General features: G+C 36.6%; 1 protein-coding gene across 7 annotated transcripts in view; it reads left to right on the forward strand.

Moving 5' to 3' along the window:
- Positions 1-14,887, forward strand: part of LPIN2 (lipin 2) — a 44,887-nt gene that overhangs the window by 11,433 nt on the left and 18,567 nt on the right. For 6 of the 7 annotated variants that reach the window (XM_069004553.1, XM_069004551.1, XM_069004550.1 and 3 more), the window contains exons 2-5: positions 2,801-3,001; positions 5,400-5,495; positions 8,844-9,142; positions 13,128-13,235. In XM_069004553.1, the coding sequence (XP_068860654.1) occupies positions 2,810-3,001; positions 5,400-5,495; positions 8,844-9,142; positions 13,128-13,235 (695 nt within the window). In that variant the 5' untranslated portion in view covers positions 2,801-2,809. The remainder of the gene's footprint in view (positions 1-2,800; positions 3,002-5,399; positions 5,496-8,843; positions 9,143-13,127; positions 13,236-14,887) is intronic. The other variant, XM_069004549.1, reaches the window with a different exon arrangement.

Raw genomic sequence — 14,887 nt, forward strand, 5'->3', positions numbered from 1 at the left:
TAAACTGCATTAGTTTATTACCTTGATCTAGTTTGGCTTACTTGCAATGTGCAAAACAACATTTACATTAAGATTGGATCATAAAAAGCTACTTTGCTTATAAGCAATGTTTTTAATACTCAGTAGGTACAAAAGTTCATAACTTTTTCACATGTTAGGGTGAACCAGCTATGAACTTTCAAATCTAAGAGGTTATTCAGTTTATATATGTTCATAAAAGTGGCTGTGCTGTGAGCTACAGAAGTGAAACCGATACCTGTAGAAGAGATAACATTGCTACAGGATATTCTTGCTACAGGAAAGTAAGAGTGTATGTAAGATGAGTGAATGCTTTGGTCTTGTGTGGGTTGTGTGATGAATTTATATGGTCAAGTTAGCATGTGTGTGAGAAAAATTAAATTATTTATTGTCTGAACTCAGTTCTTAGCAGAAGCTGGGAAATTTTGATCTTTTAAGAAGTCGCTACTTAGAATTCCTTGGTAATAACCACTTCTCAAGTCCTTTTCACTGAAATGGAATACGTGGAATGGAGACCCTATTAAAGATTTTTGTTCCTGATTGTGTCAAACGTTTCTTGTAACAAATGCAATCTCCTTGGTGACACAAAGTCAGCTTTTCTTTCTAAGCTGATACCATAGACTGCCCTTGGAAGTGACCAAGGTAGAGCCATGAATGATAATGATCATGTGTTAAAGATTTTTTTCTTTCATGAGATTGAGTTTAAACATGACTGTCATATTAGGGGAAGACTAATTGCTTCAACAGGAAAGCAGAGATACTGTAACCTCTCTGTCTTGAGTTACAGTTCCATGAGATGCAGCAATTACCTACTTGTCAAAAGGAAGATGTTCAATTCCCTGCCTCTTTTTTTTTTTTTTTTCCTAGCTCTCTGGTGCTGCTCAGTGCCTCATGACTCAGGTGTTTGTCATGTTCTGCTTAGTGAGCTAATCTAACTCACCAGCAACCCACTGAAACAAACAACAAGAAGAAATGGTAGTTTTGCCACCTGTGTCAGTGAGCTAAAATTGGCTCATTAAGAGGGTCAGATGAGGAAAGGTTGAAGTGAGACTTCCTCTCTTTAGCAAAAGTGAGCTAATTGCTTCACTATCAAGCAGTCAGTTTTATAGTTATGTGTGAAGCTACTTACAGATGAAATTGAGTTAATGACTAATGTTAGAGGAGTCCATCCTCCTGATCTCATTACTCACTCAGTGACAGTCTGTTCTTTTTGTCTTCATCAACCATGTTGTACAAAGGCTACAGGAAAAAATTCTCTAGCATGTTACCTAGCGTAGTAATTCTGTGGATAATTTCACGACAGTTTTAAATCTGTATTGGAAACCCCCCACCTTCCTTTGTACTTGTGATGAGGAAGGAATTATTTTAAAAAAATGTTAATATGATTTGGTAATGTATGAGAAGCCTGAGATGGAGAAAAATATTTTCATAGTTGCTCTAAGTGTGAAAGTAGTTTCAGATTTGCCTGTTTACAATTATATCGATATATAGATGCCACAAAGGTAGCCCCCTTTTGAGTGAGTGTGAGATACCCTGTGTTACTGTAAGGAAGACTTTGGAGGCTTAAAAGAGAAATAATTGATTAATTATCTAGACAGTGAAAGCAGTATCCGTAGGAAGAACTCTTGTAGTGCAGTACAGTTTTGTTTAGAGGTATTAAGAAAAGTCCTAAACCTTGTTCAACAACTAATAACAACAGAAATGCAAATAGAAAAAAAATTCATTGTAGATTTTTTCTAGAAATAATATCCCCCCCCAAATTTTTTTTTTTTTTTTTTTTTTTTTTTTTTTTTTTTTTTTTTACACAATTTAGGCTCTTTTATGTGTTCAGTGTTGGGGGTTTTGCTTGTTGGCCATGGCTCTTTGTTCTCCTAAATATCCTTAACTTCAGAGGCTACAGTTGCTTGGATGTTTTTGAAATGAGCTTGTAGCAAGCAGACTTCTGGGTGGGAGGCTGGAGATGGTAGAACGAGGAAGGGTTGAACTTAGGTTTCTATCAGAACATTTTCGCAGTTTTCCCTCCTCTTTCTGTTAAAGCTCAGATGTTCTGAGAAATCTTTGGACTTTCATTTCTTATTTGCAGTCATAGTTCAAATTGTATTCTTAGTCTGAAAGACTTGCAGTCATTCAGAATTCATTCATTTACTTAAGTATTTTTAATAAATTGGACAGAATTTTGGATAAGTGATTCTGTGCTCTTGTTTATCCTGTTTGACTGTAGCATAATCTTCTTAATGTATCTCTTTCCTTCCATTGCATACTTGGGTAATTTCTTTAAGATGACTCAGCCATTTTTGAAATACAGATGTGTAAAGGAAGAGTTCCATGCAGTATGCTCTACATAGCTTCTCCCCACTTCTAAGATTTTTTTTCCATTGTTATGTACAGTTATCTTCATTTTCAATAGAGGATCAGTTGCATTAAACAGGCAGTCCTCCAGAGAATGAATTTTTCTTTTTAGCTTATCCGAGTTACTAAGTATCACTTGAATCTAGGCTTTGAGGTCTAAAAATGACATGCTTCAAAATTTTCTTTAAAGTATTTAGTCATAGATTCAAGTTGATAAAGCATTATAACTCCAGAGACTTTTATGATAAAAGGATTGCCTCAAAGTTCTGTTGATTCTTAAAAATATTTGTGTAAATCTTATTACAATAGTCTGAGTAATTGATAAATGACATTGCACATCTGTTTAAATGTTTTTTAAAAATTCATTTCAAAAAACCTTTCATGTGTTTTAAATTTACTTTTTTTTTTTTCTTTCTTTCTTTCTCTCCCTTAGTCTCAGACTATGAACTACGTAGGGCAACTTGCAGGACAAGTCCTGGTTACTGTGAAGGAGCTGTACAAAGGCATTAATCAGGCAACCCTTTCGGGATGCATCGATGTCATTGTGGTCCGGCAGCAGGATGGGACATACCAATGTTCCCCTTTCCATGTCCGATTTGGGAAGCTCGGTGTATTGCGCTCTAAAGAAAAAGTGGTAAGTTCAGAAAGTGGGTCAAAACAAAGTTTTGAGTACCAGTGCATTCCTTTTTTCCCCTCTTCCTTCCTTCCATAGCTCCCCACATTCCCAGTTAGCAGGCTGGTTTAGTCCAGAGCAGTTGCTCATAAATGCTGTACAGGGTGGTAGATTTGGAATGCAAAACAGAACTTCTTGTGGTAATCTAAGGACTCTGCAAAAATACTGTGAAAGAAGAACTTTGACAGCTCTGGACCTATGCAAAAGGACTAATACAAATGTATAGACTTCACAGTTTTAAAATTTTTACATGAGGCTATTTATTTACTTATCCAAGTAGGCTGGGGAAGAAATGCTTGATGCTATTTAACTGATCCCAGATGTAAGCAACTCTTTTTGGAATGTGTGAAGGACAGACAGAGCGTATGTTAAGTGTTGGTGACCTGTTACAAATACTGCTGCTTGTTAGCTGTGTTCAAGGCTGATTTGCAGTAGAAAATGCAGTTATTAATATCCACAAGCAAATGAAAACTGAGACTGAAGCTTCATTTCTGTGTGGGTGTGTTTGAAAGAGAACCTGGTACAATTTCCTGTCCAGCCATTCTGAGATGGTGGTGCTACCCGAGCAGATTGTCCTGCCATCCCCTTCCCATAGGCTTTGTTAATTGTGTTCAGAAAGTGAGTTGGGTTGGGTTGGCTGGAAAATGGAGCTGTTGTGGGGGGGACTTTACTGTCAGTAAGGAATACTGTGTATGGCCTGTTGGTGTGCTACCAAAATATGGATTGTTTTAAACAGTAATAAAGCCTCAGGATTATATTCTGCTTTTTTAAGGAGGTAATGGTTATTGCAGGAAGCTACGCCTCTCTTCATATTTTCATTGTGAAAAGAGAGTAAAGTGAAACTAAAAGAGCAGTTAGGTCCTGTAATTTTTTTTTTTAAAGTCAGTAGTTAGAGTTACATGCATTAGAGTTGTATGTTTGTCATAGTGACACAGGTGAGTAGTAGGTTTTGTGTTGAGTTTATTTTTTGTTTGATTTCTCATATGTGTTTATTTTAACAAGCATGCTGATGACAAAGAATTTTTAACCTTAACAGTTTTGTAACAGATTACATTACAGTTTTCAACAGGGTACAGAAGAGGTGGTACAGCTGTACTTTTTCTGACCTCTAGGCAAGCGAGATAGGCTTACAACAGGAGTGGTCTGAAACTTGAGTTTGTTAAATGTCTTTAATTACACTTCTGAGTAGCTGAACCAAATTTGAGAGGTTTTCAGTTTCTAGGTACCTCTAAAAAGCTGTTGAATAGTGAAAACATCTACTCTTGATACCTGTTGTACTAGACTGTCAGCATAATTCTCAGCTTTTGCTTGTGTGGATGACTGCTGCTCCTTGTTTCTTCCATCCTGGAAGTTACTGTTCACACAGTTCTCTGAACAGTCAGTTGAGTGTTTGTTACTGCATTGTGGATGCATTTTTCTCTGGCATGTTATGAGGCCAAGATCAATTGGTTAGTCCCAAGATGTGTAGGAACACAAAGTATGCATATCTGTGCTTCAACTTCACGTATATATTGAGGTGTCCAGAAACCAGTGTGAGATATAGGTGCTAAAAATAGAGATGTTTGTATGTCTAAACTAGTACATAGAAAAGGTGAGGTTTTATAAACTCATGTTGCTGAATTAGAAATACAAGAAATTATTTTAAAAATAAGCAGTAGTGAAATATATATGATTTTCAGATCAGTTATTGTGGGGAAAAAGAAAAGTGGTTATCTCAAGCATTTGGGTATAGTCCCTGTGCATGTTTGGTTATTTACCTAATTTATCATCTCTTATGACTGGGTTTTCTTGGCTAAAAAGTACTTTTTTAGGATAATAAAAACATTATTCTCTGAAAAAAACACTATGGTTGTGGAAGGGTTGTGGTCCTATGTCATACCCCCTAAACTCATGAGCATTCTGCAACACTAACTTGAGTCACAGAAATAATTGTGGCAAGTCTCTTAGCACTTTCAGACAAAGCCTGCCTCCAGGAGGCTTCCAGGTGAAAATTCTGGTATTCAGGATTCAGATTCATACAACGCTCCAGTTCAGACTGAGATTTAAACATCTGATCAGTCTCAGTCATTCTTCCATGAAATAAAGACTAGATCAATAATTCTTTGAACAAGATTCAGTCTTTATATAAGTTTATTTTTTTCTTATTTTTCTTATGGGTGTTAGGCTCTCTGCCAGGAGCATGACGTATTTTGCAGGTGAACAAACTAAAGACCATTATGACAGACTTGCATCAGAAGGAGAGAGGAGAGAGGGACGCCATTATACGGTGAAACAAAGTTTACACTCAGAGCTAAGTGGACCGTGAGGTCAGCGCTTTCCCCATGATGAATTATTTACAATAAATTGTCTCTTTCCATAGATTGATATAGAAATTAATGGCGATGCTGTTGATCTTCATATGAAACTGGGTGACAATGGAGAAGCTTTCTTTGTGCAAGAAACCGAGGAGGAAAATGTAAGGGCTTTGTGCTTCTTGATGGCTACAATGTAATATTAACAGAGTAATGGGTTAAGAATGCTTCATACAGTGTTGTCAATGTCCTCACTTCTGTGAAAGCTAGATTTTCTGTAACTGAATCTTAATGTCTCTTTCATATGTTGCCAAGATGTTTGATGCTTTGTACAATTTTGCTGCCAGTAATAATAAAGTAACTAATTACTTTTATTAATTAGAGCATTATTTGGAAAGTGTGTTGAAGTATTTTTTATTTTGTTTTAGTTAATTCATTCTTGTTGAATGCAGTTACACTGGTTGTGGTGTCTTACGATAATTTTTGCCTTGCGTCCGTATAGGTTGTGCCTGTAGTAATAAAGGTAGTCTATTTTTGGGGCATATTTTTAAATTGCCTTAAAAATTTTAGCCCAGTTTTTCATAATTTTATTTATGAAACTTTCACCAGGTAACTGTAACTTCTTTGACTTGAGAATTTATTTCCCAAGAATCTCTTGCAACTGGAAGCTGATGAGCCTCTGAAAAACAGGAATAATGGTTCATTTTTACTCTGATTTCCTAAGGATATGGGAGCTATGTAATCACAGCATTGGTCAGTCCTGAGCATTGCTTCTGATCACTTTTGAATCTGTTGGCATTTTTCAGCAAGTCTGGAGGAAAGAAGATCTCAGTACAACCTTCCAAAAGGTTTAATGAAAATAGTCAGAAGAGAGAGGAAAAAAATGGTCTCAGTGAAGTAAAAGATAAAGTGTTAATTGCCTCTTGGAATCAGTCTTTCAGGGAAATGAGATTGATCCAGTTTTTAGTTTAGGGTGCTGCTTGTTTACTGTGAGGGATTAGAGGAAGCTCTCATCTTGAAAGGAGTTAATAAAAGTGGAAGGCGAAAATAAGCATTAAGACCCCAAATGATAACTTGGAGTCAGGATTCATAACACCTAAGCAGAAGGAAGGTTGGGTTCTGTGTCAGTATACACCATGATTAAAATAAAAACTGAAAGCAGTTTTTTATAGATCTAGACTGTGTCAGACATTGATGGGAACTGATCAGTCCTATGACTTTCGGAAAGCAGGGGTGATAACCACTGCCTTTGTCCCCAGTACAACATTTTAAGGGAGCTATTGCACTTGCATAGTACATTTTGATTTATAACAAGAGTGCCTTGTCTGTGTCTAACGTGTTCTTGAAAGCTGGTAGTTCATGCTGAAAATATAGATCAAGTTTGCTACAAAGCAAAACTGAGCTATTTTTACTACTTTTAGGCATTTTTCTTTTCCTGCAACTGACCAACACCTGTTTGTTTGCCTCTTGAAGCTATGATTAAGGGATAAGTCATAAATCTCTCATTGATTTTTCTTTTTTTTCCTTTGGGGGGATTCAGAAAGGTCCTTTAAGGGATCAGTCTTTGCATTTTTCACATCTTGACATTCACAAGGAATACCACTCACCTCAAAAGTGTAAATCAAGACAAATTTTCAGCCAGTTTTCTTTAAACTTTTTTACATGATTTGTTTGTTTGTTTGTTCTTGATTTTTATCACTAATGGTGTAGAATATTAACTTTAGTTTAGGTGCTAGCATTTTATTTCAAGGTTTTTCACAATGCAAAATCTGTGTATCATCACCGTTGTATGAGGCAGTATTTTGTTCTCCTTTCTCTACTTCACTCTACTTTACAACCAGTGGAACAAAATCTGTTCTGTAACTCTTAACTCAATGAAAAATTGAATTTAGTATTATATAGCGGATAAGACTTTGCACACATCAAAAGTAATATCAGTGCTCTGACTCATCAGTGTTCCTGACTAATCTTCTGCACAATAGTCCAGTAAAATAACAGACATCTTTTAATTACTTCTATTCTCTACCATAAAATTGAGTTCCATAACTTTTTCTCTTCATTATGCAAATTCTTCTGCTTTTGTTCCACCTTGTCTTTGTCCCTTCACAGTGTGTTTCTTTCAGACTAGGTGTCAATGTCTTTTCACTTTCTTGTTATGATGTAAATAAACCTCAGGCAGTCCATAGCTAAAGCTTTTCCCTTAAGGGACAGTGGGTTGTAATTAGTTGAGGGTTGGTTGTTTGTATGTTGGTTTTAATGTGAGTAAATTATAGTTGAGTTTTTCTTTTTGAAAGATACTTTAGATAAATAATGTCTGACATGTATGACATGACTGAAGGCACCTTCACCAATTTTGTGGGTAACAGTGAACTGAGAGGAGAGGTGGGCAGGTCAGAAAAAGAGGCACCACAGAGAGGCAGCTTGGCAGGCTGGGAGACTGGACCAACAAGATCTGCACAAGGTTTAACCAAGGTACACGTGCAGTGTCTCATAAGGGTTGGAAGCACAGGGTGGCACACACAGCAGTGCAGGCTGGGATCTGACTGCATGAGATGCATCTCTGCATCACCTGGCCAGCAGCGTGCCCTGGCTGCAGTCAAGGCAAATGTGTCCCAGGCAGCATCAGCAGTAGCACAGCCAGCAGATGGAGGGATGTGGGGTTGTCCTGCTCAGCCTGGTGTATGTTAGATCAAATCTGGAACACAGTTCTGGTCTCCCCAGTTCAGGAGAGACGTGGAAAATTGGAGAGAGCCTGGTAGAGGGCTGGAGAAATTGAAATACGAAGAACAGTTGCTGGAACTTGTTCTGTTGAGCCTAGAGAGGATTCAGGGGAATCTAACCACAGTCTTGCAGTAGAATTTGTTGTAGAACAGACAGAGTCTTTCTTCACAAGGCTGCCTAATGATAAAATGGGGTGAAGGGCACAGGGGAAAATATCAGCTAGATGTAAGGAAAATCCTTCTGTACAAAAGCAATATAGGACAGAATAGGTTGCCTAGAGAAGTGACAGACTCCCTCACTAGAAATACTCAACCTTTGGCTTGACAAGGCCCTGGATGACCTAACCCGAGGCCCTGCTTTTGACAGAAGATTGAACCAGATGGTGTCCAGATGTCCCTTTCAACTTTTGCCTTCCCATGAATCTGTTTCAAAATAAACAGAAGGGGATTTAATTAGCCTTTTTTTATTAACACATGTAATAAGCATGGAACTGGCATGCTCCGGGCAGATAACTCTAAAAACATTCCACTGACTGGGTATTTGCTTTGCTGGCAAAATCAGTTGTTTGTGTCTGAAACTGTAAGAGTACTAACATGCATTTTTCTGAACTTCTTGTAATCACTCTAGTGAACTTGGTTCCTTTCTGGATATCAGCTTCATACCATTGGGCTTCTGTATGGCTTTGTGTCTAAACATAGGTACAAGGGTTAATCTGTAGCTGACAACTATACTGTGTGCACAAAACAAAGTGGAAAAAATAGCTTTTTCTTTTTTAATTTTTTTTTCCTTAGGAAAAAGTTCCTGCTTATTTGGCAACATCTCCAATACCCACTGAAGATCAGTTTTTTAAAGACACTGACAATCATTTGAAATCAGGTGAAAATGAGAGGACGTGTGCAAACTCAGAAATCCCACACTCTGCAGATACAGAGACTGTATTTACCCCAGGTTCTGTGAAAAAGAAAAAAAGAAGAAGAAAGAAATACAAACAAGATAGCAGGAAAGAAGATCAAATCTCTTCTGCTGGGACTGAAGAGATTTTTGAAATGGAAATAAGCTCAGATGATGAGAAAAGTGTACAGCCCCTTAGGTAAGCTCTTAGGTAGTTGCTGTTTTCCCTGTTACCACTGAACATTTAAAAGGTGATATGTTTATTTCCTGTATGCAGGTATTGCATAAGTGTTGGTAGGCTCTGCCTAGGCCTTTCCTCAAGCAAACAAACAAAACTCCAAACTGATATCTTCCAAATCTTCACAGATTCACCTTAAAGCTGGGCCTTTTTTAATGAACAAGAAATGTGGTTAAGCCCATTGTAGTGAAGAAGTGTTGTTGTGATCTGTTGTGTGACTGAGAAAGTTTCAGTGTAATTTCTCTGATGAGGCAGAGTGATCTTCTGGTGTGTTTGGTAACTTCTAGGTAGGCTGCAGTGTGGAATGTGTGTTAGTACACCACATCTGAATTTGGCTTCTCTGTAACCTGACGTTTACTTTGGCAACTGAAAACTATATAAATGAATGTCCCTTCACATTAGTGAAGAGAATTCTTTATAAGTATATGAAGAAAAGAAAAAAAAAAAAGAAAACAGAGGAAAAATAATTAGTCCTGTATTTTTGAAGTAAATAAATTCTTAGCAAAGTTTGTGCTAAAGTGGTAGCACATACTAACACACTGAAGAGATCTATAGGGTAGCAGGAAAGATTAAGGTTATAGATGAAAGCTATCATGCATATGAGTGCTTAAAATCCAGGAAAAACCTACCTGTCAGGACTTAGCTTTCAAAGAAAGCTAGGTGTTTCACTGGACAGCATTGTTATTAAATACAATACTGTCTGAATAAATTCAAGTTCAGCTCTGGGAATTGCAAGAATGTTTTGGTGTAAGAGAATAAAATATAACTGAAAAAACTCCCTCAGTATGGATCTTCAAAGGAGTCTCAAATTTAGTAAGTACCAGCCAAAAAAGTTAGTGCAACAGAAAAACATGAATCTGTTATTATACCTATGATCAGTCAAACACAACAAACAAAATTTGGATTTTAAAGTGTTTTTTAGAGTGTCTGTGGCTTTCTTAGTTCATATGCTTTATTTTATTAGTGTTATATTTATGTCAATGAATTGTCATTTAGGTATTCACTGCTCTGTTTAAGTCTGGGAATTGGCATGTTGTTTGGTTTGCGATTTTTATCTTTTTTTTCAGTTTAATAAAAGGAAGACTTTTACTCAGTCTTTAGTGTGCAGTTATTAAGACAACAATAAACTTGTCATAGTGAAACCATCAAAAATAAAAACAACCATCAAGTACAGGAAGAGAAAATATAACCCAATAATTGTTTATTCTTTATTTAATGTCTCATTACAAAGGCATGAAGTATTTAGAAATGTCATGTTAATAAGGGCTGCTTTCATCCAGTGTTTAGGATTCAAATTGCTGTTCTAGCAATCATCTTACTTTGACTAGAGAGGAATAGAAAATGGTGTGTTTGATGGAAATGTTGAATGTTTAGTCATAACTGAACAGGCCATGGTGTTTTCATCAAGTTTACTCTGGTTTTATTTTTTGTACCTTTTAGAATGAAAATTTGGCGAGGTTTTTTATTTGTAAACTTTTTTTTTCAACATGAATAAGCAGAAACAGCAGTAGAAATACATCATCAGACAGTGTTGTAAAGTGAAAGGAAGATGATTTTGTAAAAGAATGTGTTTCCTTGTGAACTGCAAGTAAATGCAGGACTGAAACAAAAATACATTGTAATGGTGAAGGCCCACAGACAGTAGGTTTGTGGCTCTGTGTCACTTAGTGAAGTTTATATACTCTCATTCCAGTGGGCTACCAGGGCAGGAAATAAAATGCCTTGCAATAGGCATGCACTTGTTCTCTTCCCAGCTAAAAATATGGTTGTGAAAAAGTGTTCATAAGTTTTCTTTTCAAACCCCGTGGGGATGTAATGTAAGTTGGTATCAGTAGGTTTGTTTGAGATTGTGGTGTTTTGGTTGCTTGCTTTTTGGGTTTTTTTTTAGTTAAAAATGTGTGGCTCTGAAAAGGAGGAAGAAAGATAAGAAACTAGAAACTTAATTGTTATTTGACATAGCTTCAGATTTCAAAGTGAAACTAGGAAAGGAAAAGGGAGGCTGATGTTTTAACAGGAAGGTCAAAAATTCAGTCAGAGGTGCCAGTATGTAATGTCTTATCTCTTTGGTTTTTTATAAAGCAGAAAGCAAGCTGTTTCCTGTTTCTTGGGAAAATCTATTACCAACTGTTTATCAGCTTTTTTCAAAATATGTCCTTTGTCTTTTCCAGCTGTGATTTAGATACGTTAGTAGTGCTGGACTTATATAAAATAGTACCAGGAAGACTAAGATTACAGTATGTATAACTCGGAAATAGAGGGTATTATTTCTCCAGTGCTAAGGGTTTTAAATGGTTGAAGTAGTTATCTGTCTCTGAAATCTCATATATTTATTTAGACTATATATAAAGTGGACAACAATGAGAAGTGGAAGTACTGTTTATAAATTTTGCAAAATAAATAGCTTAGAATTGGTAGTGCAGCTTGAAGTTACAAGCTGATGCATACTGATTTTCCCCTTGTATTTTCAATAATCTTCGACTGAGTTTGGATTTTTAACTTTTGTGTTTATCCACTTATCAGTTAAATTTGATTTTTTGGATCCTTTGTATGAACCCTTTTTGTTGCCGATTTCCAGTGAATAAAATCTGTTCATTTCCACCCATGTGTCATCTTGCCTCCCTCCCCACTGAAGTGAAAATATTGAGGACCTCTAATTTTTTTTGTGTTTACTTAGTTGTTCAATCATACTTTTTTCCTCTTTTGAAGATACTTAGTACTGCCTGCAAAGATAGTATGAAACATATTTCTGTCATGCTTAGCTTAGTTTATGAATACAAACAATGTACAGTCTCTGCAATTCTCAAGTCAGGCGGCATCATCAGGTTTCATAAGAATGCTACTGCAGAATAAGAAGTGGAGCTACAAAGACATTTTTAGAGTTCAGCATTTACCATAATCTAGACTGTCTTCCAAATGAAAGACTTGTGCAAATGAGGTAGATCACTGTCGCTGCTTAGTGTCTAATTGAGTAAGCATGTAAATTCTAAATATTTACACATTTGATGATAGCAAATAATTTCATTCCTCCCTCCATAAGAGAAATGAACATCACCATTCCAAAACAAATCCAGTGCAACTGTGCACTGGAATAAAAGTAATGGTTTTTTCATAATAATGGCTTAAAATAATTTCTATTGCATTTTTGCACACAAATTCCAGGCGTGTCTTCCTTGTATTCTTATCTACTGTAGAGCCATGATGCCCTTGATCTAACCTCAAAACAAGTTAGTTGTATCCTGAGAATAGGTATTTATTCAGTTAAATTCAGAAAGCTGTAAAAAGATCTGAAGGTACTCTATGATGATAATATTTCAAGGTGACTTCTGTGTAAAATAGGGTGTATGCCTGTTCAGTGGGTCTTACTGTTGGTTGGGTTTGGGTCTTTGATGTAGATACTGAGTAGACTTCCCACTGCAAAACAAACCCCACTGTTCAGAAAAGTGCAGTATTTTATGTCCTTGTTGTAGATGATGTTAATTTGTAAGCTCTTGGGTAAATTGTGATGCTAGTACCTACACCTGGTTTCTTACTGTTTTAATCTGTCAAATGTACATTGTCAGAAGTACGCTTTCTAATTTAACTTTCCCTGTGATTGTAAGATGCACATAGTAAAGTTTATGTGTAAAAAATTTATGTTCATCTTTGTGTTTTGGTAATATTATTTGTCTCTGTAGAGTAATTTACCACTACTCACATAGAGTAGTATCATTTATGCTATTGTGATTTCTTCAGTATTAACCTGTAGGAGTAGTAGATTTTTAAATGTGCAATATTTTCAAGTATTAATAATAGTTTTAAAATACATTTTAAGTTACATAAAGGTGTCTTTCAAACACCAAGTCCTTACTTTTGTTCTTAGATTTTTTAATAACATCTATGTAATTTTTTTTACTGAATTAGTAATGCAAATTTCTTATAGCTGACTTTGTCTTATGTGTCTCTACAGAGGATCCTCAAATTCATCACCAAAGGGTGAAGAGCAGAAAGAATCTTTGATTTATCATTCGAAGGATCATTACCCCTTATCTGATGGAGACTGGTCCCCTCTGGAGAAGTAAGTCACTTTGTAATGTCATTGTCTGTATAGTGATGAATAATTGTAAAAAAATTTACTGTGCTTTTTTGTTCATTTTCCTCCTGATCTGTAAAACTATTAAACTTACACAACTTCTGTGATATCAAATACAGCATTTGATACTAATTTGAAACTTCAGGAACTTTACTAAATGTATTATTTTACTGTTAAACAGAGGAAATACAGTTAATAAGCTTTCCTCAGGTTGAGAAGGGTATGGAAAATGAGTATGATTCACCCTATCATATGCAATACTTGATCTGCCAGAACACAGAAGTGTTGAGTATGTAAGGTACATCTTACTATGCAAAGTAATCTGCATTACTCAAGGTAAAGCTAGATCCTAAACTTGAATCATATTCCACTTCAGAACAGGGGATTTGCTGGAGTTCTGGTATCTTTCATTGTCCAGAGATACTGAAATCAGCATCAGTTGACAGTGGATTCTTTAAAATGGCATAATACAGCTTGCTAGTCAGCTTTCGCTGTGACCAGGGCACTTCTGTTTGTACGTTCAAGTGCATTCTTCAGTTTCTGATGTTCATGCTATTCCTCTTGCATTCAGTTTGTAGATTTTTCAAGGCTCACACTTTGGGTTTCACCTCTCTGACCTCAATCTCTGTATGCATAAGAAAGCACTCTGTGCATCTGTGGTAGTATTTATGGTAAATTTCATACTTTCCCTGAATCTTGGACATGCAGGAGAGAGCATATATGTCTCATATAGCATGCTAAGTAGTACCTTGATTCATCTGAACTCTTTGGCAAGTGTCTAGTTTTACTGCTTTTCAGTTTGATGGAGGAATCTGCCTCATAGCAGATAGATACATTCACAAGGTCAGTGAGGATTACTGGTCAGCCTTTTGTGATGGCCATTGTTGCTTGTTACCTTCTCAGTGCACAGGTGCACGTTCTTCTGTATCAACAGGTGGTGCAGAGTAGAAGAGCTCAACCTTCAGCCAATATTTTTTGAAGTGTGTACGACCTCTCTGCTTGAGGTGTTTGCAGGGCTGTGGCCTCAGTGGAGTCAGAATGTACCACGCCATGTTTGGTGCCTGCTAATTCCCGCAGTGCATAGCTGGTTAATGAACAGAAGCTGTTGGACAGGAAATGCCATTATCATTCCTTTTCATGTTTTGGGCTGACAACCACATCCTCAGTTACACTTAATGAGATGTAGTCTTCAAATGTTCCCCAAAGGTTTGTGGTTTGTGACTGAAAAGCAGTCACAGTGTTTGACCCTAAGCATTGGTACATTGCTGCGTGGATTGTATCACCTAGATGACTGTAGCATGGAGGCTGATTCTTGTTTTCAGTTTATAAAACTCTGAGTTAGCATAGATTAGTAGATTATATTTGGGAGAGATGATTCATGCATCTCTTTTCATTTATGTGTTTAGGGGCGAGTCTGCTGCAAGAACTTGTTTGTGCCTCATGTGAGGTACCTAGGTTTTTCAGTTTGGGGGTTGCTTTTTAACAAAAAAGCTACCCAGTCCAGCTTGCAGTTCAACAGAGGAATTGGCAATTTTCCTTTCTGTCTTTGAGGAGGGCATTGGGTAGGGGATTCTCTCACAAGAGCCATCTAGAAGAAGAGAAATTTTGCTTTCTCCTAAGCCATCAAAGAAAGATTT

This window comes from Aphelocoma coerulescens, chromosome 2, assembly GCF_041296385.1.
Source record: "Aphelocoma coerulescens isolate FSJ_1873_10779 chromosome 2, UR_Acoe_1.0, whole genome shotgun sequence".
Lineage (NCBI taxonomy): Eukaryota > Metazoa > Chordata > Aves > Passeriformes > Corvidae > Aphelocoma > Aphelocoma coerulescens.